This window comes from Callorhinchus milii, unplaced genomic scaffold (assembly GCF_018977255.1).
Source record: "Callorhinchus milii isolate IMCB2004 unplaced genomic scaffold, IMCB_Cmil_1.0 Scaffold15, whole genome shotgun sequence".
NCBI lineage: Eukaryota > Metazoa > Chordata > Chondrichthyes > Chimaeriformes > Callorhinchidae > Callorhinchus > Callorhinchus milii.
In genome coordinates, this window is record NW_024704756.1 from 10,668,089 (window position 1) to 10,692,359 (window position 24,271).

Here is a 24,271-nt window from a genome sequence, read left to right on the forward strand (position 1 = left end):
TTCCCTCCCCTCACCCTGACCATTTCCCCCCTCCTCGCTCCCTCCCTTCCCTCCCCTCACCCTGACCATTTCCCCCTGCTCGGGTCCTGACCCAACTGTCCAGCGCCTTGGGACGTCCTCCCGACGTGAAAGGTGCTCTATAAATGAAATCTTGTTGTTGTTGTTGTTGTCCAGAAGATGTGAAAAGCGCTCTTATCAAATGCATGGATTATTATTGTCATTTGGTTCAATGTTTGTCTTATTTGCTCCTCTCACCTGCGCTGCCTGTTTACTTAAGATTATACACTCGCCAATTTTTCTGCATAAAACCGGGTTAGGAACTCCAGTGGCTGAGCAGTTACGTACCCTCCCTCCGACTGCTCGCTGTCGTGGCTGAGCAGCGCTGTTCATTATTCATTATTATTATTATTATTAATAAGCAGCGCTTTGAGACGTCTGGGCCGCGCGATAAGGCGTCACGTCAAAGAGCAGTAATAAATAACAACAACAACAAAAAAACCTCGCCTTCGAATCGACCGGCGTATTTCGTGGGCGAAACCCAAAACCGTCCAGTGTTTGGATGAGGATGATTATCGACTATTGCTAATAACTACGACGGTGGTGATCGATCGATTAATCATTGTCGTGATTAACGGTGAGGGTGAGGGTGGTGCTTGTGATTAACAGCTGACTGTGGGTGTAGTGACTGAGCGCCGGGAGGGGTGGCTCCGATCGCTCGCTGTGTGCGTGAACAGTGGCCGAGCGACACTGTAGCGACGCTGTTGGCAACACTGTAGCGCCTGCGATTGATTGCTCAGCAGTGCCGCCTCTACTGATTGCGCGGAGGCGGTGTGTGTGTGTGTGTGTGTGAGGGGGGAGGTGTGTGTGTGTGTGGAGGAGGGGGAGGGGGGGGTGGGGGCTGATGCTGGTTCCTCCCCACGATCCAGGAGCAGCAGCAGCAGCAGCAGAAGGCAGCGATGGCGGTGAGGCCGGGGGAGAGCTGCGGCAGGAACAGGAGCATTAGATCGCAGTCTGCGGGAGGAGGAGGAGATGGAGATGGTGGTGGTGGTGATGGAGGTGGTGGTGGTGATGGAGGAGGTGGTGGTGGTGGTGGAGGAGGTGGTGCTGCTGCTCTGGCCGCTCGGGTCCTGCTGGCCCTGACCCTCGCCCTCTGGCTGGGCTTGTGCCGAGCCCAGGACAGCGCCATGGAGGACATCCTGACCGAGAAGAAGGCGGAGGAGAGCCACCGGCAGGACAGCGCCAACCTGCTGATATTCATCATGTTGCTGACGCTGACCATCCTCACCATTTGGCTCTTCAAACACCGTCGCTTTCGCTTTCTGCACGAGACGGGGTTGGCCATGATCTATGGTGAGCAATCCCCCCCCCTTTATTTGTTTATTTGTTGTGTTTTTTTTGTTTTATCCCCTGCAATAATAATATTAATAATAATGATGATGATGATGATGACACTGCAAACCCAAGGCCGAGCAGATCTCTCCTCCTGCTTCTGTTCCTGGGGTTTTGTGTGTTAATAATGTTGTCTGTTTTTTTTTCTATTAAACACCTTCCTCCTCCTCCTCCTTTCCTCCTCCCTCTCCTTCTCTCCCCTCCCTCCCCTTTCCTCCTCCCTCTCCTTCTCTCCCCTCCTCCCCTTTCCTCCTCCCTCTTCTCTCCCCTCCCTCCCCTTTCCTCCTCCCTCTCCTCTCCTCTCCCTCCTCCCCTCCCTTCTCAACAGTGTGGGTTTTTTTTTAATTTCAGAAACTTTATTGCCTTTTCTCTCTTGTGAATAAATAAATCATCATCAGCATCGTTTTAAAATAATAATGATGACGATTGATGATGATAATGATCATAAGGGGTGGGGGGGGGGGGGGGGGAAGAAGAAAAAAAAGAGTGAAGGTGCACTTCCTTCTGGTGACAAGGCAAAGGGGTTGACTGACTGATCTCTTCCTGGTTTGCAGAGCACACAGTGTGTGTGTGTGTGTGTGTGTGCACTAAACTAAGATGTCAGCTGCTAGTGAGACTGACTGACTGGCTGTGGGCATGACTAATGCAATTCACTTTTGCATTGCTTCAAGTCTTTTTTTAAGGGCGTCACCTTGGGCAAGTTTCCTTACTCCACGCGCCTAATAACAATCCCTCCAAAAACCCCTCAAATACAACAATGAAAAGCGCTATATCAAATGCAAGGATTATTATTATTATTTAACACACGGGCTTCCTTCTTGCACTCGTTGGGGATTAAGACACTCGCAAAACACGCACACTCATGTGGAATTGGCATCGCTTGATAATAATAGAACCATGGGGGGAACAATAATATTGCCCTAATACAAATACAATGTTGCTGTAGCTTCAGTGGTAGCGTTAGACCTGTTTATGTTAGTTAACAGCTTGGTTGGCTGTTTATTTTTTTTAAAAAAATGTTGTGACTTGTAACTCGCCCCACAGAAGGATCCTGGTTTGTGCTGTTATGAGTATCGATTGGACAAGCTAGTGCTCTTCGGTCTTGAGAGAAGATAACGCAAATAATAATAATACTAATAATAATCCTTGCAGAATATACTGTAAAGTGAATTGACTGGATATTTGTGGGCACAACACAGCAGCCAATTGCGCGCAGCAGTGTCCCACAAACAGTCGTGGATTGAAGTGATCAATTTATTATTGTTTTTTTTCTTGAGGGATTATTATCAGGCGGGTGGAGAAAGGAAACTTGCCCAAGGTTGCGCCCTGCTGGAAATCGAAACCAGGACTCTCGCTTGCGAGGCGAATGCTCTAACCACTGAGATATAGGATTCCACAAAGGGGACCTTATCGAGTTTTATAATATTTATAATATGTTTAATATATAAAAAGTAAACCCAGCACAATATTTTAGGATGCACCGAGACAGTCGACTAAGCGGATGTAGGTTTAGAGTCACAAAAGGCAATTTCAGGACTGATAACAAGAAGATTTTTATTTTTTACCTAGAGGGTAATTTATAACAATTGGAACAGGTTGCCAGGATGGGTGGTTGAAGCCAGAACACTGGACTCATTTAGAAAAAAACAATTTAATTCTGTGATGGAAGGACAGTACAGTGGGTATTTTTAAGGGATTAGATCAGATGGGACAAAGACCCGTCTTCGCTCCAAAAATTCTTGTGGCTTTGTGGTTCGGTGTAGGTTGATGGTGCATTATTTTGTGCGCAGGTGACCTAGAAACGGCATAAATGCCCCTTAAATGAAATGTATCAAAGCCAAATCTACGAGTAAGCAGAAGGGAAAGGTTGGGTGGAGGTGAGCTTTTGGTGTGGTGCAACACTTAAACTGTATTTTCTTATATTTAAACAAAAATCTACTTATTAAGGACATATTTATTTGCTATACCACTTAATAAGGTGAGCAAATAATTTCCTGTGTAGAACCATTTCATCTACTTCCTGTATGGCCCACGTGAGTGTCAGGGCCTGATGGGTTGTTGTTAAATAGTTGGTATATTTGGGATTGTTCAGATTCAGTTCATTATTTCAGCGAGTTGAGTAATGATGCTTAGATTTCATAAATGACAGAGTATGGATGGACACAGACAACTTAATTGCATTTTGGAAACCAGTATATACATAGAAACAAATTTAATTCGATGCTCAGTTTGTTTTTAACGTGCTGCTTTGCACTACTTGTTGAAACTGACTTTGGTTTAGATTGTACATCGTGCCCAAAGTCAGTCAGACTGTGGATTTACTCTGAAATCAGCAAGTGACTGTAATTTTTACCCATGCATACACGGTGATCAGGACTCTTACTAGGGTAGGATAGGACGGTTTTGTATGAATTCACATTTAGCACAAAACTCGTGCTATATTTGCCAAGCCATCCTAATGCTGAGGGAGCATGTGTATTCTGAGCAAGGGTTTTTCCTCTGGCAGATAAGGGGCTGTTCTGTAGCTGTTGTTCATATGTGTTCAGACTTGTCACTATTAAATATGTGTGGTAAAATATTTTGCTCCTACATTTATTGGGGATGGATGGTCAAGAAAAATACTTGCCGTACAATACATTCAAGAATCTACAAAAACAGATTTTTTTTTGAAATTTTTACTGATAATTTGGGATAGTTCCCAAATGCCATAGTAATTGCAAAGTACAATATGTGTATTAATGGTTTCCCAGCAGTAGTTTGTTCCCTAAATGAAAAAAAAGTTTCATGGGTTATTTTGTTTCTGGTTTTTGAATTTTAACCACTGGAAATGTATATTAATTGTGTTGTTTTTATAATAAACTTCCTCAGGTTATATGCCAGTCCTTCTGTAGGAAACAAACACACATCTGCTATGTAAAATGCATTGGGTGTGTGATGATTGCTATCCACAAAAGTAGAGTAAAACTGCTCACCAAAACAATTTGAATCACTCCCTAAGATTATCCTTTGTTGTAAGATATGTCTGGTTACTGTATGATTGCTGGACTGCATCAAATACAATTGTTGCCATACTTTGAATTTGCGCGCCAGATGTTTGCATCAAAGCACAGAAAACATGTCAGTTCCCACTCAGATGACAGACAGCGAGACTGAAATAAACCTGTATTAAACTTTCGCTCATTTTTCCCCTCTTAAATACATTTTGAGAGGATTGAACCTGTAGGGTAACAAGATTAGGAAAATAAAAGGATGCTGGATGTGTTTGTATGTAAAGAACCATTTATTATCTTTCGCTCGCTGGTATCCAGTGTTTATCACTAATCAAAATGAATAATTGCGTGTATTTGTTTGCAGGGCTACTTGTGGGAGTTGTTCTCCGATACGGGATTCACGTTCCTTCGGATATCAGCAACGTGACTCTTTGCTGTGATCTGGAGACCAGTCCAGCTACTTTGTTAATTAACGTCAGTGGAAAGTTTTATGAATATACGCTGAGAAGTGAAATCGGTCCAAAGGAACTCAATAACGTGGAGGACAATGAAATGCTGCAAAAGGTACAGTAAGTCCGTGTTCCCTTTGATTTGTGTTCATCAGGCATTTTAAGTCCACCCAATGGATTTGTTCAGGAATCTTTAGAGTGAGGGATGGCACTGTTAAAACAGTGCATGTATATTACTGGTGACAGAACAGAAAGAGCCCAAGTAATGATATTTTTCTTATAGTACGGTACTGTCAAATCCAAGGCTGGTATTAATATGAGCCTGTATGGATTTGGGCTCTCCCAAAATATTTTTTGAAGGATGTCGATAGAAATGAAGAGATCCAAACTTCTGTTTTTTTCCCCCCAGTTTGTTGTTTTGAAAAGCTCCAGCTGAGTTGCCCCCATGCTCAGATTTTAGGAGATTTGATGTCTAGACAATGTTTCCGAATTAATTAATAACTTTCATGCCAGCTGAAAGCCCCAGGGCAGAATGGACTCTCATTAAAAAGTGGTCAAAAAAGTAATGATTTTCATTTAAAGCATTTTGTGTAGTCATTCTTATATAGCTAATGATCTCATAATTCATATAATGTAAGCATAATATAAAACTCTTTTGCATACAACATCAACAAATTCACTGAGATTAGAGAAAAAATAATGGTTGAATCGTCTCACCTTTTGATCCATCACTAGTTAAGAAATAAAACAAATGGGCATTAATAGGTGACCACCATTTCTTTGTATTTTTCCAGTACAAAACAGTTAATAGTTACTCATTAACTTTCTCATCTAATTTGACTTGAAAGTTAATTAATTAGACTTGATAGGACTTTGCAAAAAAAATAAAAAAAATTGTATTGTATATAATGTAATTTTAGCATTGATCGACAGTGCAATTTTTATACCTGTACTTAAATTATTGGTCTCAATCATAGCCATGCTACCAGGGTGCGTAAGTGTGGGAATGGGTGTGCTGGCACATTCTGAAGATTGCTGAATATTCTGAAGGTACATGACTGGGAAGAGGAAATGTCTTCAGTACAGGATATATAAGTTTCTATTTAAAAAAACACAGTGGTTCTATGTGCATTTGATGTCTTGCATCATTGTTTAATGTTTCTATACAAAATTATAGGTTACCTTTGATCCTGAGGTGTTCTTCAACATTCTGCTGCCACCCATTATATTTTATGCTGGATACAGTCTTAAAAGGGTGAGTGTGTACGGACATTGTTATAATTTTTAGCTCACTGCGATTCTGGAAACTTTCTTAACTTTTAAAAAAATAAAAGATGTATTAGCAATGTTCTGGATTTTTATTATGGTTGTTGTTCCAGAATATTATTAGCTTGATTTAAATATTGAAGACTAAGAGAAGAAACAGAACATTTACATTTCACAATATGGGCATGAAGTTTGTTTTTTTGAAAGTTTCTTTTATTTTCAGCGTCATTTCTTCCGAAATTTGGGATCCATTTTGGCCTATGCTTTTGTCGGCACAGTCATATCCTGCCTGGTGATAGGGTGAGTATTAAAGAGACCATTATATGAATTGAAGCTCCTATTTCCAGATACATACCAAGACTCGCTTTCAGCCAAGATATTGAATAATACTTTGGTTCAAATAACTTGTGGCTGGGGATGGTTAAGCAATATTGCTTGATCTGAATTTGCTCCAATATTGCATTTGAAATGCCTCTGATGCTGATCGCCTATTCCACTTAAGCGGTAACTTCTGGATCATTTAGATAAATGATGTAATGTGAGTTTGACAATGAGGTCTAAATCTGACCATCATAGTGCGTGCGTCCCTGTGGAGAGCCTGCAGACAGCACAGTGATGTTTTTCAAGCAAGAAATTCAGGCTGCAAAACAATAAAGATGGCTTTTGTTTACTAGAATTAGATTATTGCATCCAAGACATGCTGCACTCCTGTGAACTTTCATTTCAACAGGCAGCAATGCTCCAGCATCCTCACATGACAAATGGGTTATTCTATGATTAAAACCCAAATTCTGTTACTGAAACCTGAATCTTTAGCAATTCTAAATAAAAATTGCTGAATTTGTTTCATAAGTAACCGTGATTTGTCAAACAGTGAGTGTTTTATTAATGATTTTAAAATAAAATAAAAATATATATAAGACTTTGGACTGAATTTTACAACTATTTTCTGGTTCTGTTTTGAAGTCAATTTAATTCTGCCCTCGGGGGGCCCTTTTACCATCGGAGATTTTATTTTCAAAGTTAGATTTTGCACCAAGGCATTGCACTTCTTGCTCACCGTCCCATCTGCTAACCATCTGGCTGAGGGGCTGGTAGTTACTTGGCCACCAGCCATGTTTGGAGGTGACTATGTGACCTCGGCCACATTGAATATTTTCTGTTCTTCCTCCTCAACTGAATCCTCGACCCCTCTCCAAACCGCTAAAGAAATCCAGCCTGGTGCGCTGAGAGAATTGTGTTGGTGAGCTTATGAGTTTCGATTCCTTGGGACCCATTTATTTTGTATTTGCCCACAAAATACACACCACACTACAGTATATCTATCCTCTGAAACACTCCGAGTTGTCTTAACAGCCAGATGCTACTATATCAATGCAAGGATTATTATTTTTTTAAATTTGAACTATTTAAATGGAGAACTTAGTGCGACACAGCATGCAGTGCAAGTCACCGAGGCTTTTGCAAGAGAGCTTAGTACACCTGTTTGTTTTTGACTTTTTTTTATCACAAGAGTTGCAAGGTGTTTTGCTTTTAACAGGCTGATCATGTATGGATGTGTGAAGCTGATGAACATGGTTGGACAGCTGAGTGGAGATTTCTATTTTACCGACTGCCTGCTCTTTGGTGCTCTTATTTCTGCAACTGACCCAGGTGTGTATACTGACAGTAATTTTCACCCCATGTGCCATAGTGTGTGTGTGTGTGTGTGTGTGGTGGGAGGAGGGGGCAGGCAATCAGGGCAACAAAACAAATAATGTTTAAAAAGCTGATTCGTATACACAAAGATAAGAATGTGGACTGATGCCCAAATGGACCACATTCTTACTGATGTTTTTGAAAATGTGTTTCCTTAACACTTCTGTAGAATGTCATTTTAAAGTTTTTTTTTACTTTTCAGTGACCGTTCTTGCGATATTCCATGAGCTTCAGGCTGACGTTGATCTCTATGCCCTTTTGTTTGGAGAAAGTGTCCTAAATGATGCAGTTGCCATAGTGCTGTCTTCGTAAGTGCACTTTTCTACCTGCTTACTAAATAGAGTTGATTTGTTAGGATTTAGTGGAGGCGGCACATCAAAAGCAAGCGCATAATGTAAACTGGTCCACTGCTCTCCTGCTCACACCAATTTCCTGGAAAAAGATTAACCTGTTCGTTGATTATAAGATGTGAATACACAAAATGGTTTGTTGCAAATTCTAGACTACGGTGGTTCCATGTAATATTACTTCAAATTAATTCTCTGTACCCTCCTGTGAATAGACATTGCTGATCTGCAGTTACTATTAATGTAACCAATCTGAGAATTCAGGCAATTAAATATCTGTAATATTATTACAACAGCAGCAACAACTTGCATTTACATAGCGCCCTTCATGCCGGAAGGCATCTCGGAGGGCTTAGCGCACATTAACATTGTAACCCACATTATTTGGTACCGGGAAGGTTAAACTGCATACAATATCCACCATCAGTGAATTAAAATAAGGAAGCGATATTAAGAACCATATTATTTTTGTTTTGAGTTGGTTGAAAGTGAGAGCAAGATCTCAGTGTAACTTTGAAGTCTGGAAAATGTAACTAAACTGCCTGAGGTCCTCATCAGCTTTCGATTGTGGGTCTTTTCCTGTTAAGTTCCTCTCTTGCTGGTCGCATGATTGTTTTTAACATTACATTCAGCCACGTGATTGTTTTTTTAAGGTTTTGTGCAGAAGATGTAGAGTGTTTTGTCCTTATTCCGCGCTTCAATCTTGTGCATGTTACTGAGGTTCTAGGCGACTTGTGTGCAGGCAAATTAAAATGCATGTGTTCAGTAATGCTCAAGTATCTTGACAATTTAACATTAGTTTCTAGCATTAAGATCTAATATGGAGGGATTATTTTGCCCCAAAAATATACAGTCAATTCACTTTACAGTCTATTCTATGAAGCGATTTGAGACGTCTAGAAGACGTGAAAAGCACTATATCAAATGCAAGGATTATTATTATTTAGGAAGAATTTGAACTGAGTCTAACCTAAAAGCCTGTGTGATGTATTGGCAGTTATTTTGAGCCAGTGCATATGGTCTGAAAAGACTGAGGCTGTAACCAATAGTGACAGCATCTGAGAGGCATTGCCTGCATCTCGAGTATGCTTTATGCATATCACATACACAGAATGAGTTTTCTTATCACTGTAACATCATCCGCTATTTACTGCCCCTGAAATTTCTCACAAGTGAGAAAACCGAGGGCTTCAAAATAAAAATTAAGTGTTAAGACTGCATTATTTCCTTTTTTTTATTGTATTCTATGTATTTAAACATACTAATCATACTCAGATCATCTATTTACAGAATTCTTAATTGTTACGGAAAACAAAGCATACATGACTCCATTGGAACACATTTAATGGAGCAAGTTCACACTTACATTAACTTGCATGGACAAATTCAAACGGGGTGTGCTGTAACTATGATTGCCATGTGAACCATTCGTAGCATTTGCATACATCTAAGATTCTGTAGTTTAAAACGACAACCACCCCTCTGGTAATCTGTACTGCGTTGAAGAAAATGTTTTAGGCTGCAGGTGCTACAGTGGTTTTTAATGTGAATTGTAAATGCATGCAAGCTCTTTGAAATGGTACAAAATGTATTGTTCCATACCTTCAAAAGTTGATTTTTTGAGTGTAAAGAAAGCAGGGATGCTTCTGGTTCAGGTAGGTGACTATTATTTTAAAATTGAATGACTCACTACAGCATGGGTGTACTATTTAGTACGTTTATATGTACCCATCCATGTGGAAGCGCTCTCTATAAGTTACCCACCTGGAAAAGTAGATAATCATGGCTACATCCGTACAAACTCCTGGCTAATAACTGAGCTACGTTTCCCTATGCTAAAAGCTGTCACAAATGCATTCAGAAGTGGCTCATTGTTATAAGTACTCAATCAAAAAGGTATGGAATAATTGGTTTATCCCATGAATTTATGTCAAGGGGCTATCTTGTGTGATTATTTCATTCAGTTTTTTTGTTGAATAAGAATCGTTACCCATGGGATAACCTCAGAGTAGCTTGCCATCTGTTCTCTGCAAACGTAATACATCCAAATCATAAGATAAATTAAGAAATTTGTATTTTTACCTGTAGAGTTAAAATCCCCCAACTCAATGTAATGTGATTTGCAAAGTACTCATGGCAAGCTGTGCCTTTGCCCAGTTTTAGGGATGTTTTTAGTAATTCAGTCTCTCCTGTTCCAGATTCTTCCAATAGTAGCTTGTGTTTCTGAATCAGTAACACATTTGTCTAGGGAAAGGCACATTTTCACTGATCTAGTGGTAACTAAAATTACTACTTTGAAACTTGCTTGTCGAGGAGCCATTTACTGTATAAAGCCTCTTGTTTGGTTACCAGCTACCGTTCCCCCTCTCACAATTTGAGTAGGATGGTGCCTGTGTTGATTTTGCCATATAAAATGCTTATCTTTAGATAATACCCTGGGCACAAATATTCATGTGGGTAATAACCTTAATCTCTCTCTCTTTTGTCTATATGTTAATCTCTCTTTGCCATATTTCCATCCTTGTTTTCTAAATGTTTTCTTGTCTGTGTTGGCACCAAACTCGAATCAATAAGGGGAGAGGATGCAGCCTGCTGCCAGACTTTATTGTTGCTCAGTGTCCAGTCTGTAAGAGGTGAATGTGAACAAAATACCTGTAGGCTTTATTGATCGATTAAATCCACTTCACACCTGAGCGTTCTCCCTGGTAATCAGACCAGGTCGCTGAATGTCAGCCTAAGCGTTGAAGCTAAGCATTACTTTGGTCACTTATAATTAATTGCTCTCTCCTCACAACTACTGAACTTATGTTTCCTTCCCTTCTCCCCCACAGTCTTTGAACCAAATTGCCATTTGTGGAGATGTGCCTTTCAGCTAAACACATTTATTTGTTGTTTAATTATGGATTTGAGCTGGTTTAGTTTGTTTGAATTGATTTATTTTGATCCACTAGTACTTTGGCAATAATTTTATATTTCATTTCCCGCCTTTTTTCCCCATCCCTTACCCTAAAATTATGGGTACATTTTAGGGAAATCTTAATAGTATATTTCTAAACATCGTTGTAAAAGTGTAAAAATTGTTTTCTCACATCACGGTTAGGTTCTCTTCAAAATCAAAATTGGTTGGGTGTTTTGAAAAGTTATTTTTTTAAACCAAAAACAAATACGACTATCATTTCCGTTAACAGTGATGATCCCTTTATTTCCCTTGAGATTTAAGGATTTTATTCAGAGTCAAATCGATGCTAGGATTTATTGTGATGCAGGACTAAACATTTAATTTTATTGCTGAATAGCGAAGTTTAGATATGAAATATTTTGCTGGTTGTACCACAGAAGAAAGCCATGCATGGCTGTGATATTTAAAACAAAGGTTATTTCTCCCTCAGCCTTCAAAGATGCATCCAACATTACTTTCTTTTTAAACTTTTATGAATTTCATAAGCGTGGAGTTTTTGATGTTACTGAGCCAGGGCCATGTATTGTTGGAAAAATACACGAGTGACGGAGAATTGAAAATGCTTTGTCTGTCTCTTTTCTGTCTATCTCTGTGTGTGCTGTGTGTGTGTGTGTGTGTGTGTGTGCTGTTGAATAATCTAAGAAGCAGAGCATTCTTGATTAAACAAAATCCAAAAGGTCTCTGCTTGAGTTTCTGTTGAGATATGATTGAAAAAGGGCATTTCTTGATATTCAAATTGCTGTTTATTAGGTCCATTGTGGCATACCAGCCTGCCGGGGTGAACACCCACAAATTTGACGTTTCTGCAATGTTCAAGTCGTTTGGCATATTCCTAGGAATTTTTAGCGGCTCCTTTGCAATGGGAGCTGCCACCGGAGTCGTGACTGCTCTAATATCCTTTACCTGTTGCTTCTATTAAGAGTTCCTTAGTTTAACTGCAAACATTTAAATGAAAAGTCATGTTTTAATATTTCTTTGTAGCTGTGTATTTTTTTTTAAAAAAAAGCTTGGTTCTGAATTATATTAAGTTATAGTCTGGAACCACAAAGTACTGTTTGCCTTCAGGTTTCTTACATATTACCTTACTTGACACAAATGGAAACTGATTACTTGACTGTTTCCACATGTGTTCTATTTAGTGCTTTTCAGAAGCTATTATATGCTACAATAGACCAGAAGCTATTATTAAATTTAATAATGACTATATGATATATGTCCGTATATTGCAGACACCGAGAAGGCAGCTTTGATCTATAGTGCATCGGTGCTCTAAAACTTTGCTGGATTCAGTGATACAGCATGGATTTGTTCCAGTGTTTTTCACGAATGATCTTGGCATTGTTAGCAGAACGAAGCACTGAGCAGAACCACCCTCCCCAAAAGCACAAAGGGAGCAAGTGTTTAAGGCAGTTTGCAGTTGCTCTTTTGCCTCACATTGGATATGCTCTTTTACAGAAAATGGCTTTCTTGAATCCCACTTCCAAAACTTATTCGATTTATTCAAAAGTTTGGAGTATTAATCTGTTTGTTCCCCCAAATTTTTATTTTTATTTTTTAAGGTATCGCTTTCTATTCGAAATTGATTTCATACAATATGTTTTTGTCTCAGTTGTAGTCTTACATAAATGCACGGCTGCTTTCAGAAAATTAATTTCTTGTGAAACAAAAACATATGGGAATTATAAATTCCTGATTTTGTATGTGGAATAGAAAATAAATATGTTTAATATCAGTACATATAATGTAAACCTATCACCAACAGCTGCGGTAACCAGCACAAAGGCTGCTATACAAATGCAGATTCTTTTTGTTATTTGTTATTTAATTTTGAAAGATCTATTGGTTCATTTTACTTAACAATCTGTGCATGTTACAAAATTTACAAAGTTAAGAGATTTCCAGTTGCTGGAAACTGCACTGTTCTTCCTGATGTCCTGGAGTACTTTCCTGTTGGCTGAAGCATGTGGATTTACAGGTAGGTCTGGAGCAGTCAAACTTACTAAAGTGTATGTTTACATAAAAATCAAAGTCCTGCCATGAATTCTGTCTCTTTAGATCAAGCAAGACAACATGCGTTTGAACAGATTATTTAATTCAACAAGTGCACATTTTACCCAATTTGCAAAATAGCAAATATACACGAATAATATATATTTTAGGAAATAACCCGATTTTGCTCACAAACTACACAGTCAATCCATTTTACAGTATAATCTGTGAAGCGCTTTGATATAGTCGCTATATCAAATGCAAGGATTATTATTAAACAGGCAAACGATTCATTAGGAAGTGTAAATTACCTAATCACTAAAACCATGTACAAGTAATAATGATCTGAGCCTAAAGCAAATATTAGTTTAATTACTGTTTGGTACCATTTTACAGTGTGAATACTTGTTAGTCAAAAGTCACAATAAAAAAAATCATTGAAGATTCATTGAAACTGATCCAATAGAGAACCAGGCAATAGACTGGGATTACTCTTTTTTTTAAGCGGGATTAAAATAAAAAAAGGATTAAAATTCAGTTTAGCACAGTCACTTAAATATGCTTATTTTAACGTGGTGAGAATGCAATTTTTATTACCGCCAGTTTTGCAGCCTGTGAAAAGGTTAAGCAATGACAGGAAGGCATTTGTAGGTGTTAAACTGCAAATCCCTGATGTGATTTTCAATTGCAGTTGGACAGAAGTGGCAGCACCAATCTGTGCACATGGTGGCAGCCCCAGGCAGATGGTGCTCTGACATGCACAAACAATGTTACTTTAATGGTTATCTGTTTGTACAAACATTGGTTTGTTTGAACATGAAACCTGAAGGCAACTTGCTGTCAGCCTTAAGTAATATAGGCAGTTCATGGTGTTTCTGTTTATTGTTGCATTCTAGGTGTCGTGGCTGTGCTATTCTGCGGAATCACACAGGCTCACTATACATACAACAACTTGTCACCAGAATCCAGAATCCGAACCAAACAGGTGAGAAACTGTCAAGGTGTATATTTCAAAGTATTTATTATAGACAGAGATAGGAATTGTGGCATCGCATTCTGGTTTTTCTTTATCAATTTCTAATGCAGAATATCATAAGGGCACGGAGATTAACAGTTGTTGTGGAATGTTCTCTAGAATCGTGTATGTAAATCTTGTTTTTGTGTGAATGAACTGGCAAAATATCTGTTAAAATACATTTGTGTCCAATCGAATTTAAATTCTTAATAGGAAATTATTCATTACAGTAGAAAATGTTATTTCTGTGTTTATTATCTTCAGCACAAACATATTTCGATGCCTAAATTGCAGTTCCGTGTGAAATACAGCACTTTATACATTTACAAAATACAGCAGTTCTACATTTTGTTATGGGGAATTATTCCTGTGTGCAGTAATGTTGTAAAGTGTTTTCGACAAGTCACAGTAAATGCTCCCTGTCTTCATTTGCATTGTCCTCTGCTGGGATCAGGTTCAAAATGCTATTGTATTTTCAGTCTATGTAAATGCTTCATTGAATTAGACCCAGTGTTTTAGCCTGCAGGTGGGGTTTTGCATCAAATGGGCTGTTTCTGTCCTTGTGACCTTTGAGTGAGTCTGTGCCAAATGCTTTTGCTACACAGTTGATTGATGTACAGATTAAAATAATTAGAATATTGCCTAATGCCTAGGTGTTATAAACTCCAAGTGTTCTTTAGTGTTATCTTGCTTTGGATATGATTTGAGAGATTTAACTATCCATGAGCAGTGTAACTGTTGGTTAATTCACAAAGTAAGATGGGCAGTTGTCTTAGAATAGTGCAGCCCTTTAACAAGGGTTTACATTAAAAACAAATCTAAATTACAAAAAAAGAAGCAAATGTCTGGGAAGGGAATTGGGGTAAAAGTCGATATAAAAAAAAATACCTAAGATTGGATTTCTCTTATTGTCACTTGCTATCACCACAAGGTGTTGTGAAGGTAAAGTGCTGACTTTTTTTTAGTTCAACCATTGTGTGGTAAATGTACTCTAGAATCAGTTAATGATGGAATTCTGTGATGTCCCTCTGACCCTGTACATTTTACAGAGAGCTGCAAAAACGTTGCTGAATTGACAAGTAAATGGAAGCATGTCATTCTTAAATGTTGTAGCAATATGTGGAGTGCACAGTACTAGGCATGGAGCTCCTGCAGAAGTGCTCGATTACAGTTTGGGTTATCCTTAAAGTAATGTGTGCTCTTTTGTCTCTTTCAGTTATTTGAGCTCCTCAATTTCTTGGCAGAGAACTTCATCTTCTCCTACATGGGGTTGGCCCTGTTCACATTCAAAAACCACATATTTAATCCCACCTTCATAGTGGGAGCTTTTGTATCCTTTACAGTGTTCATGAAATGAAAGTTGAGCACCGCATATCAATTGTGAAATTAGGTGTGTGTTATTATAACTTTGCAAAGTGTACAAGTTTTTTTTATATATAAACCAGTTTTAAAGTCCCAGCTTAGTTTGATAAATGTTGTCCTGCACTTAACAATGAACCGGCTGTGTAGACAATTCTATGCATTTCTGAGATTGATGTTGGAAGAGATTTTGACAGTTTTGGGGACTTGTTTAAGTCGTAAATGTGGATGTAATTGCAGGAAACATTGCTTGTCAAATCCATACTTTTGCTAGGCTTTTACTGAAATAAATGATAAGAAAAGTGTGCAATACTTTTTTTGTATTGATCATGTTCAGTTGGAAATGAGACGATAGCTCCTCATATGGCTCAGTGGGAAAATGCTGTGTGTTTTACAATAACCTTTCAGCCTGTTACAGTGGAGCTCTCCTGTAATGTACAATAATAATAATAGTTATTAAATAGTAAATATATTTTGTACAATTTAAAAACAATATCGCGGGAGAGTTGCTGATTTTCTGCCACAGCTTTCTGCATAGTTAATTCAGAGCCAGAAGCTTCCACTGCAGGGAAATCTGTGTGCATTTGGGCCACACATGAGGTGAGCGCTTCAATGTGACTCAAGAACAACTGCATTAGCTGGAGGACTAAAATGTACCAATCAACAGAACCTGCAGCATTTCAAAAGCAGTCTATGTAAAATCTTCATTATTAAATGATTCCAGTTTTCATGATTTGCTAACTGATTCCTATCCACATAGATAGTGTTTTTCTGTATGTACAGGTACACTTTCAGCTCTATGAATTCCTTGATTGCATTCAACCAGCTTGCTGTGTTCCTTGGGAGAGCTGCCAACATCTACCCACTTTCCTTTTTGCTGAACTTGGGCAGAAGAAAAAAGATTACTTCAAACTTCCAGCACATGATGATGTTTGCTGGTAGGATTTTTTTTATCATAACCCTGCACAGAAAAACATTGTGACATTAATTTTCTATTGAAGCCTTTCTTGGGAAAAGCTGCAAATGATTAAGTAAATGTTTTACTCTGTTCATTTCTTGCCTGAAAGTCCACTATAGTGAACTACATTCACAGCAAATATTTAACAAAAGGTGTGTTTGCTGGAAGATCATTGCACTGCAGTCTTTTCATTATTTTGCAATCGAGTTTGACCAATGTTTAGAGATTTGTAACCACATTGGAACAAATCAAATCTGTAATAAAAAATATCTTGCATTTGATATTGCACCTTTCATGTCGAAAAAGTGCTTCAGTTAACACTTAACTGCCAATTTGCACACAGCAATGTCCCAATATAATGTTTCCTTTATTAAGAGGTTAATAAAGTTCTAGTTTTCCAATGAATATTTTTCATAAAGTTGTCGCGGATCAGAAGGAGGCAGGTTTAAATCCCAGACTCTGCTGAGTTATCTTGGTGCAGTTGTTCGGGTTCTTTGACCTCAACGACTCGTGGAAGGGCAAAATAAGACACAATTCCTGCTCCTGATCACTACCTGGAAGATATGTGTGTAGATGTCAGAAGAGGATAGGGTTGGACTTAGTTTTGTCAAATCGCCTGCCTGATCTCGCCCTCAAGGCATCACAGATGCTTACCAAAACTTACTCTCAAGGCTCTTGTGTGAGGAATAATTACTTGGACAAGGTACCAGAGAGCAGTGAAGGGAAAATGAGTATTCAAACAGGGGAGAAAGTTAGGAGGAAGAAAAATGGTGGGAATTTTTCTAGCAAAAACACCCTGGTGAATGAAAATGAACCATGTATTGAATTGGTAGGAATAACGCCAGTCGTATCTGTGTTTTACAGCAGCTAAATTTTAGAAACTTTTCCAAAGGAAGTATTTAGTATTAACAAGTCATTGCTTATCGTATTTTGCTTTTAAGTGTGAGGACTGCTAACAAGTTCCCTGTTGTTGACCTGTTTTAAAGGTCTAAGAGGAGCAATGGCTTTCGCTTTAGCTATTCGGGACACTGCCACCTATGCACGACAGATGATGTTTACAACAACCTTGTTAATTGTGTTCTTCACCGTGTGGGTGTTTGGCGGAGGTACAACCCAGATGCTATCTTGGCTTCGAATTAGGTTTGTGATGTGCTTGTAACATTCTGTATTATCAAAAAATCTGTTGTGATTGACATTCCTTTGATAACTTCAGAATTCTCTTGGTCATCCAGCAGATCTGCGAGGTAAATGTTTAGACGTCTCTGTCTTTTATTGTATTCATAAGGAAATTGCAGCTGTTAAATAAAATCCAGTTGCCTCACCAACTGTCTGGATAGTTTCTATCGAATATATATTTTTTAAAAATGTAATACACAATTGTTTAACAGTCATGTGTCTTTTTTTTACAATATTGTGTAAATTCACTTTTCTAGAGTTGGAGTGGATTCCGATCAGGACCAGCCTGCAAATATTGAATATTTACAAGAAGTGGGTGCTGTAAGTAGGTCTCCAGTAAAAAAAATGTTTGCGACTCAGCGAAGTTGAAGCTATCCTAGTAGAATGACGATTCCTTGACACATTTGTGGCCTCAGTCTAGTTTGAAGGAAGAATGGGAAATGTGCTTTAAATAAACTCTCTGAAAGGGCCTCTTTGAGAAGATCCTCCTCTTATACGAGATCATGATGACTTGACAAAATTTGTCAATGCAATTCACTTTGTGTAGCAGCAAAGCGTTCCACACAGCACCATGTTTTTTGTTTACTGATAACTGTTTGTTTTCCCTTTTATTTCTCCTAGAACGAAGGGGGAAGAAGCAGCACAAAAGCTGAAAGTGCCTGGCTGTTCAGATTGTGGTACACATTTGATCACAAGTATCCTTTATCTGCCATATGTTTTGTACCATAAATAGACTTAGGAGGGAGATGGAAGGGGAGACAGTTGAAAGTTAGTGTCGCGTATGATTAAATAGCGCTGGGCACTCTTGAGACGCTACCCACATGAAAGGGCGCTATATAAATGCAAGTTGCGGTTGATAAATTGGTTCAAATTAAATTGGCAATGGAACCTCTCTAATGTACTAACAGATAAGGCCATTCACTAAAAGGTCACTGCAAACTGTTGCTAATTTCAAAATTTGTTGCTAAGGCTCGATTCTCTAAAGGAGATCTTTGTGAGACGAGTGGTGCGGTAATTTGAGACTTGCCGCTGGATTATGAGTCGTGCGAAGTTTCCAGCAGAGGGAGCTGCAAGACCTATTGGTGAACACCCACAAATTCTACCAGCAGGATCCACAGGAATACCGACTGATGCTCTTTTTCTCCTTCCCACCCCACTCTCCCCCCACCCCCCCTTTATGAAAATAATCAGGCAGCCTCCCAAGATAGTGTCTTGTAATGTAGTTACCCCAAAATACTCGTGGAAACAAAACCCATCAGTTTGAATCAATCGTATGTTTGAATTATGGGGTTTTGCAACACTATATTAAAAAAAAGGTAAGAAACCAGCACATTATATTCAGTTTCTTCAGATAGTTACAGAAGCTCAAGAGAGCTGCGCGTTTGCACAGCCGCAGGTAAATTTCAGCCCTTGATAGCGCCACTCACAGAGTGCAGAAAAAAAATCCGTAAGACGTTGCGTGAATTTTTTCAGTTTTACAAGGAGTTGTTTGTTTGCTTAAATCCCCAAACAGTGCGAGTCACTTTCCCGGAAAGTGCTGTAAATGGTTCGATCAAACAATAACTTTCTTGGCAGTAACCTGGCTGTGTGTTTCATTGAATATGTTGAGGACTGTGTACTTTAGCACTGTGAGGTTCAACATTCATTTTCACTGGGCAAAGTGTGCAGGGCTTAAAGTTGCCTGTTTTATAAGAAAGGGGGAAGGGTAGCAGCATACCTCAAGCCCTTCAATTTTTCACATCTGGAATATTTTAAAGTGACATCAAGATTCTCCTTCAAAACGGTCACAGTAACAGCAGGCATTCTTTATTTCCGTGGATAGATCATAATCCACATACTTTACCTCTTTATGGTTTATCACTTGTCAACATGTCTGCAGTTATTTGTTGCTTACAGGCACACAATGAGCAACTTAACTTCAAAAGAACAGATGGCCGTGGTTGTAAACCTGATGTAACAATTTCAGATGCAGATACAAACCCCCAACAGTATCTCGTGAGGTTAAATGTAGCCCGCATTTGGATCCCAATGAGATTTCTAAAACATTTCTAGATATTAGGATTCAGAGAATGCTAATTGAACCCAAGAGTCCTTTCGGTATTTAAAATAGCTGGAATCTTTTTATCTTTGGAATCTTCTTTCATTTCAATAGGATGTGAATGTGTCAATATTTTATCAGTCGTCAAAACTGAACTTGTTTTCCTTCATGGAAATCGCTCAGTTATTTAAAACCCATCTTGACTGACAGCGGACCCCCTCTCACAACCACTTTGCCGAGCTGGTGTGGACCAATAGCACGGTGTCTAACAAGCCCTAAAGCTTACGAGGTAAGACTGGGATGTAAATCTGATTGTTAAATATCTTAAAGATAGCATTTCTGACAAAGCGGCGCCCAACGTTCTTCAAACTGCGAATGTTTTACGTGTCACAAATGCCAGCAGAACTATTGTAACACAGCAGCATTCAATACTGTCGACTACACAATGGTTGTTAAAGTATAAAGGTTGATTACATTTCAATTTCTCTGGTCTGTTGCCAGTTGTGTTATGTGCAGGAGAGACTTACTGTACTCTGAGCAAGTAATCTACATTCCACACCTCAAAACATGTAATTCTTTAAAACTTTGAGTTAAAGGACAGACAGCATTTTGCAATTGTAATGGAATATTTTCCTGTCATATAGGCTCTCGAACTGAGACAATTTATTATTTTTTGGAAAAACTTTGCTTTTAGAATCAAGAACAGCTGAAGGATGATGATTCGGATCTTATTCTGAATGACGGTGACATTAGCATGACCTATGGAGATTCGACTATTGCGATCACTGATTCATCTACTGCTGGCTTCGATCGGAGGAATTTGGTTCACAACCTAGAAGATGCCCAAGAGCGAGAATTGGCGTTTGGAGACCATGAACTTGTCATAAGGGGAACTCGCTTAGTCCTTCCAGTGGATGACAATGAACCTCCATTTAATCTCAACATGAAAGATCACTCTAGGCGTGATCCAGCCTAACTTCATCAGCTGCAGGTTTACCTTAAAACCCAGGTCAAGGTATACTTTAAAGAAAAATGCACACTGCTCCAAATCTAAAGCATGTCTCAAATTATGTTAAAGAATAAGAGGCAACTATTTATCATACTTTGAGCCATGGTGTTTGAAGGATTGAATGTTTCAACATAGTAAAAGCCTAGGAGTGTGTATTGTATTTGAAGATCTAAATGGATTGTTTTTGGTGCATTGAATCTCAACATCTATTTAAAACTGTCTCCATTTGCTCTTTTTCTTAATTCAATCCACTCTTCTCAGAAACTCTGCCTTCTTTAAAGGTTGAGTCACAATGTCACAACATCATTTGTTAACGTAAAGTGTTTCATGCCTTGATATTTGACCGTCCAGTTATTTGAGCTGCCTGGAACTTCATGGCATCCTGGGAAATGAAGCGATGTTTGTGTAGATTTAATACTTTTATACTGTTCAGTGCATTTGAGGCAGACTACAAATAGAACAACTTCTTGACAAATTTGGATCCTATTAAGCACTGTTACCATTTTGAAATTTGATTATATTTGAGCGACCCCTAGTAGAACAAGTACTTCGGATGCGTTTCCATTGCTAAAGCCAAACTTAAATTATATCCAATAGAACTGAGATCAGCCATGTGTGTGCAAAGTGAATTACTTTGTGGTGGTGTTTGTGATAATATCAAATTAAGAAATGGTAGCTGCCACAATGCACTGACCAGGCGTACTCTGAATCTCTACCATCGTTTACAATCTGTGATCTGTATTTGGCGCTGATCAGAATTGAAGCCGGGTGAATTTCATTTGAATTGAACCAAATGAATTGGTTTGCTTATCCACACACTTCACATATGGTATATTCCAATTTCAGTGCGGAAATAACTTGTGGCTTTAATATGGAGTGAATACAATAGTGCATTGTAGAACATGGCAAGGCTCATAGTATTCATCAGTTACCACATTCCTTTGAAAAGCAGTTATTTACGTGCTATAATCACAACTGTAGGTTGTTTACTTTTGAGCATCTATTATTTAAATGCATATTCACAATCCCTGTGGTCTGGTTTGGAACGCGATATCACAAATTGGAACCTTTATTTACAACTGGGAATAAACTAAACTATTGTGTTTATTGCTGGTGGCAAGCAACTTCCCAGGATGCTGATTTGTAAGTGACTCAATGGAGATGCATTGGGGAAAATCTAGAGTGACTCGCTTGGAAATGGATCTGTCTGCTCTCTTAGCCATTTGAAAGTTCCCTGGATTAACTGATGGGTCTGAATGTGGTTGGGAACATTGAATGTGATCATCCCTGACAGGAGGCCTGAAACCTACCACTCCATGCCACAAGCAATGTTAACTTGCTGGCTCTGTCACTTTGCTGCCTTTTCAGGTTAATTGGGCTTCAGGCAAACAGCGTTATTTACGTTATTATGTTATTACGTTCCCTAGTTCAGATTAACCTTTAGTATTACATCGATTAGGAGTGTTACTAGGTTGTAAAACATATAGAGTTTTGGATTGATATACACCACGAGTGGTTTAGTGCCCCATAAGAATGAGTGTGCAAGAGCGATAAAGATAATAACAAACATTTTTCAATAATGTATTCAAATGTACTCTCAGCTTTTGTACGATTGCTTGCTTGGTCCACCTTGTTTCTGAAGAAAATAATTGCATGAAAATAAAATGATTTTGATTGGAATGAAACGGATCCAGCAAGTGAATGGAAATATATATATATGAAGGCCATTTGAACAAAGGAATGTTTGAATCAAATTTTAAACATTATTAAACTTTTTCTGTAGTGGTTGTTGAGTATGTGGTCCATGTACAAGTCCCAACATATACTCATAGGGTTGGTGAACACTTCTGTAGTTGGTTTATGGTGTTTTTTTAGCCACCAGAGTCTTGCTTTTGCTAATGTGGCTGTATTGTAATTATATGTATAGTAATATTGCCATACACCTTCACCTTTTAAAATTGATACTTTTCCTTTACTGTAGTTAGATCTATTCGGAGAGAAGCAGGTTGAGTGAGTAGGTGGCTGCAGGACATGAGGTGTGTCCTGGTCTAATGTTTTAAGTAATCAAAGTACCATAGCATATTAGAAGTAGTTTAAAATTGGCACGTTACAGGACATGTCCTCATTTTATTTCCTTCAGTTGTATTTCATAGCTCCAGAGGGTTTGTAACTGAACGATTAAGCGTTCCCTATACCTCCCTGTTCCATACAATGCTTCTGACAATAGGATGTAGCTGGTGATACCCTCAGCAAGAATACATCTCTTTTTTTTTGAACCTTGTGGTTGCTTGGAGCATAATGATTTTACTGTACGGTACTTTCACTCGAGTATTTTGTGAGCTTGTGTGGGCAAACATGAGGCCCAGCAGGGCCTATAAAATTATGGTTGTTTTCTGTATCTGCAGGTCAATCAGTGAACTAAGCCAGACGGATTTGGGCACACCTGATCCTTTGATGTTGCTAACTGCTGGAAACGATTGTGCTGCCTTATGGGATTTTTGCCACCATTACCCTAACCTCACCATTAACTAGGTGGATCAAAGTCTCTTTGCTTTCCTGGATGTAGTGCGCTGCTATTTTGTGGAGCTGATGACTGTGGAGGGTAAGGCGAGGTAGAAAGTGGTAGATAGAAAGGTGAGGTAGAAAGTTTCATCTCACACTTTATTTTCCTGCAGTTATAACAGTTTACGTGTCTTCATCTGTAGGATGGATATTACCTTGGTGTTTATTTTCTTGGTGCAGATCTATTTGCCCCATTGTGGTGGCATTAAACCACTTGTGCTGTGTGCAGTGTTGTCTTTGAAACTGTCAAGCCTTTTTGTTTAACACTGCATAAAGGAGAGTTTAACATCCTTGTGACACCAGACAAACATTGTTTTTTAGGTTTTGACCGACTGGCAGAGGTTTTACAGGAGAAATACTGCAGTACTAGTACGTGATACTCCTGTGTGTGTGTGTGTGTGTGTGTGTGTATATATATTATCTGAATAATGAGGCTAATGTAAATTAAGCTTTGGACTTGTAAATACAGTCATGTTAATATGCACTTATCCCATGATTTAATCACAGTTTGCTTAATTTTCAAACTGGAGAAACATTTATTTGGATTGCACTGTGTATTTGTTAATTTTAACTCATATCTATTTAAGAACAAATGGAGTCTTAATATGCAGCAGTTTTTAACTGGATTCCTTAATAAAGAAAGCTGGTGTGAGCTTCCTTTCTGTGCTAAAAAAGTAAATTAGGTTGGTTTGGCTGTCCCACAGCTTGGTATGACAAGCTTCCGTATTCCTTTGTAAAGGATCCTATTTGAAATTGCTGAATATTAAATCCCAATTATTACTTGATAAACAAAATGTCTCGGCTGCTGCTATCAACTGACAGTGTTCCTCCCAACCAAAGGGCAATGCTAAACTTTGTTGTTGTCCGGTGATGTGCTGTCAACAATGCTAAATACATTAAAAGAAGTTTGTCCTGACTAAAACTAATGATGGGGTCTGTATCATTATAAGGTCACGTGCTATAAAAATGCTAATAGAAAAGCAGCTGGTCATTTTAGTGTGCTTAGGGTTGTGGCAGTTTGTGTTTAAATTCTATGGAACATGACATTTCATGTGGAGCTGAAAAGA

The 24,271-nt window shown here is 38.6% G+C and overlaps 2 protein-coding genes across 2 annotated transcripts in view; both read left to right on the forward strand.

Annotated features, from left to right (window-relative positions):
• Window positions 1-1,082: 1,082 nt before the first annotated feature.
• On the forward strand, window positions 1,083-22,322 carry slc9a6a (solute carrier family 9 member A6a; the record flags this gene model as incomplete). The annotated part of the gene is made up of 16 exons (XM_007892695.2): window positions 1,083-1,350; window positions 4,744-4,943; window positions 6,006-6,083; window positions 6,318-6,394; window positions 7,635-7,747; window positions 7,995-8,100; window positions 11,849-11,990; window positions 12,968-13,073; window positions 13,984-14,072; window positions 15,319-15,432; window positions 16,288-16,399; window positions 17,406-17,559; window positions 17,853-17,916; window positions 18,217-18,290; window positions 19,817-19,922; window positions 20,328-22,322. Coding segments are annotated over 16 exons (2,085 nt in total), but the record flags the coding sequence as incomplete, so codon positions are not given.
• Window positions 22,323-22,374: 52 nt separating this feature from the next.
• fhl1a (four and a half LIM domains 1a) overlaps window positions 22,375-24,271 on the forward strand; it is a 33,322-nt gene continuing 31,425 nt past the window's right edge. The window contains exon 1 of the mRNA XM_007892690.2: window positions 22,375-23,276. The gene's annotated coding sequence lies outside the window, so the exon portion shown is untranslated. The remainder of the gene's footprint in view (window positions 23,277-24,271) is intronic.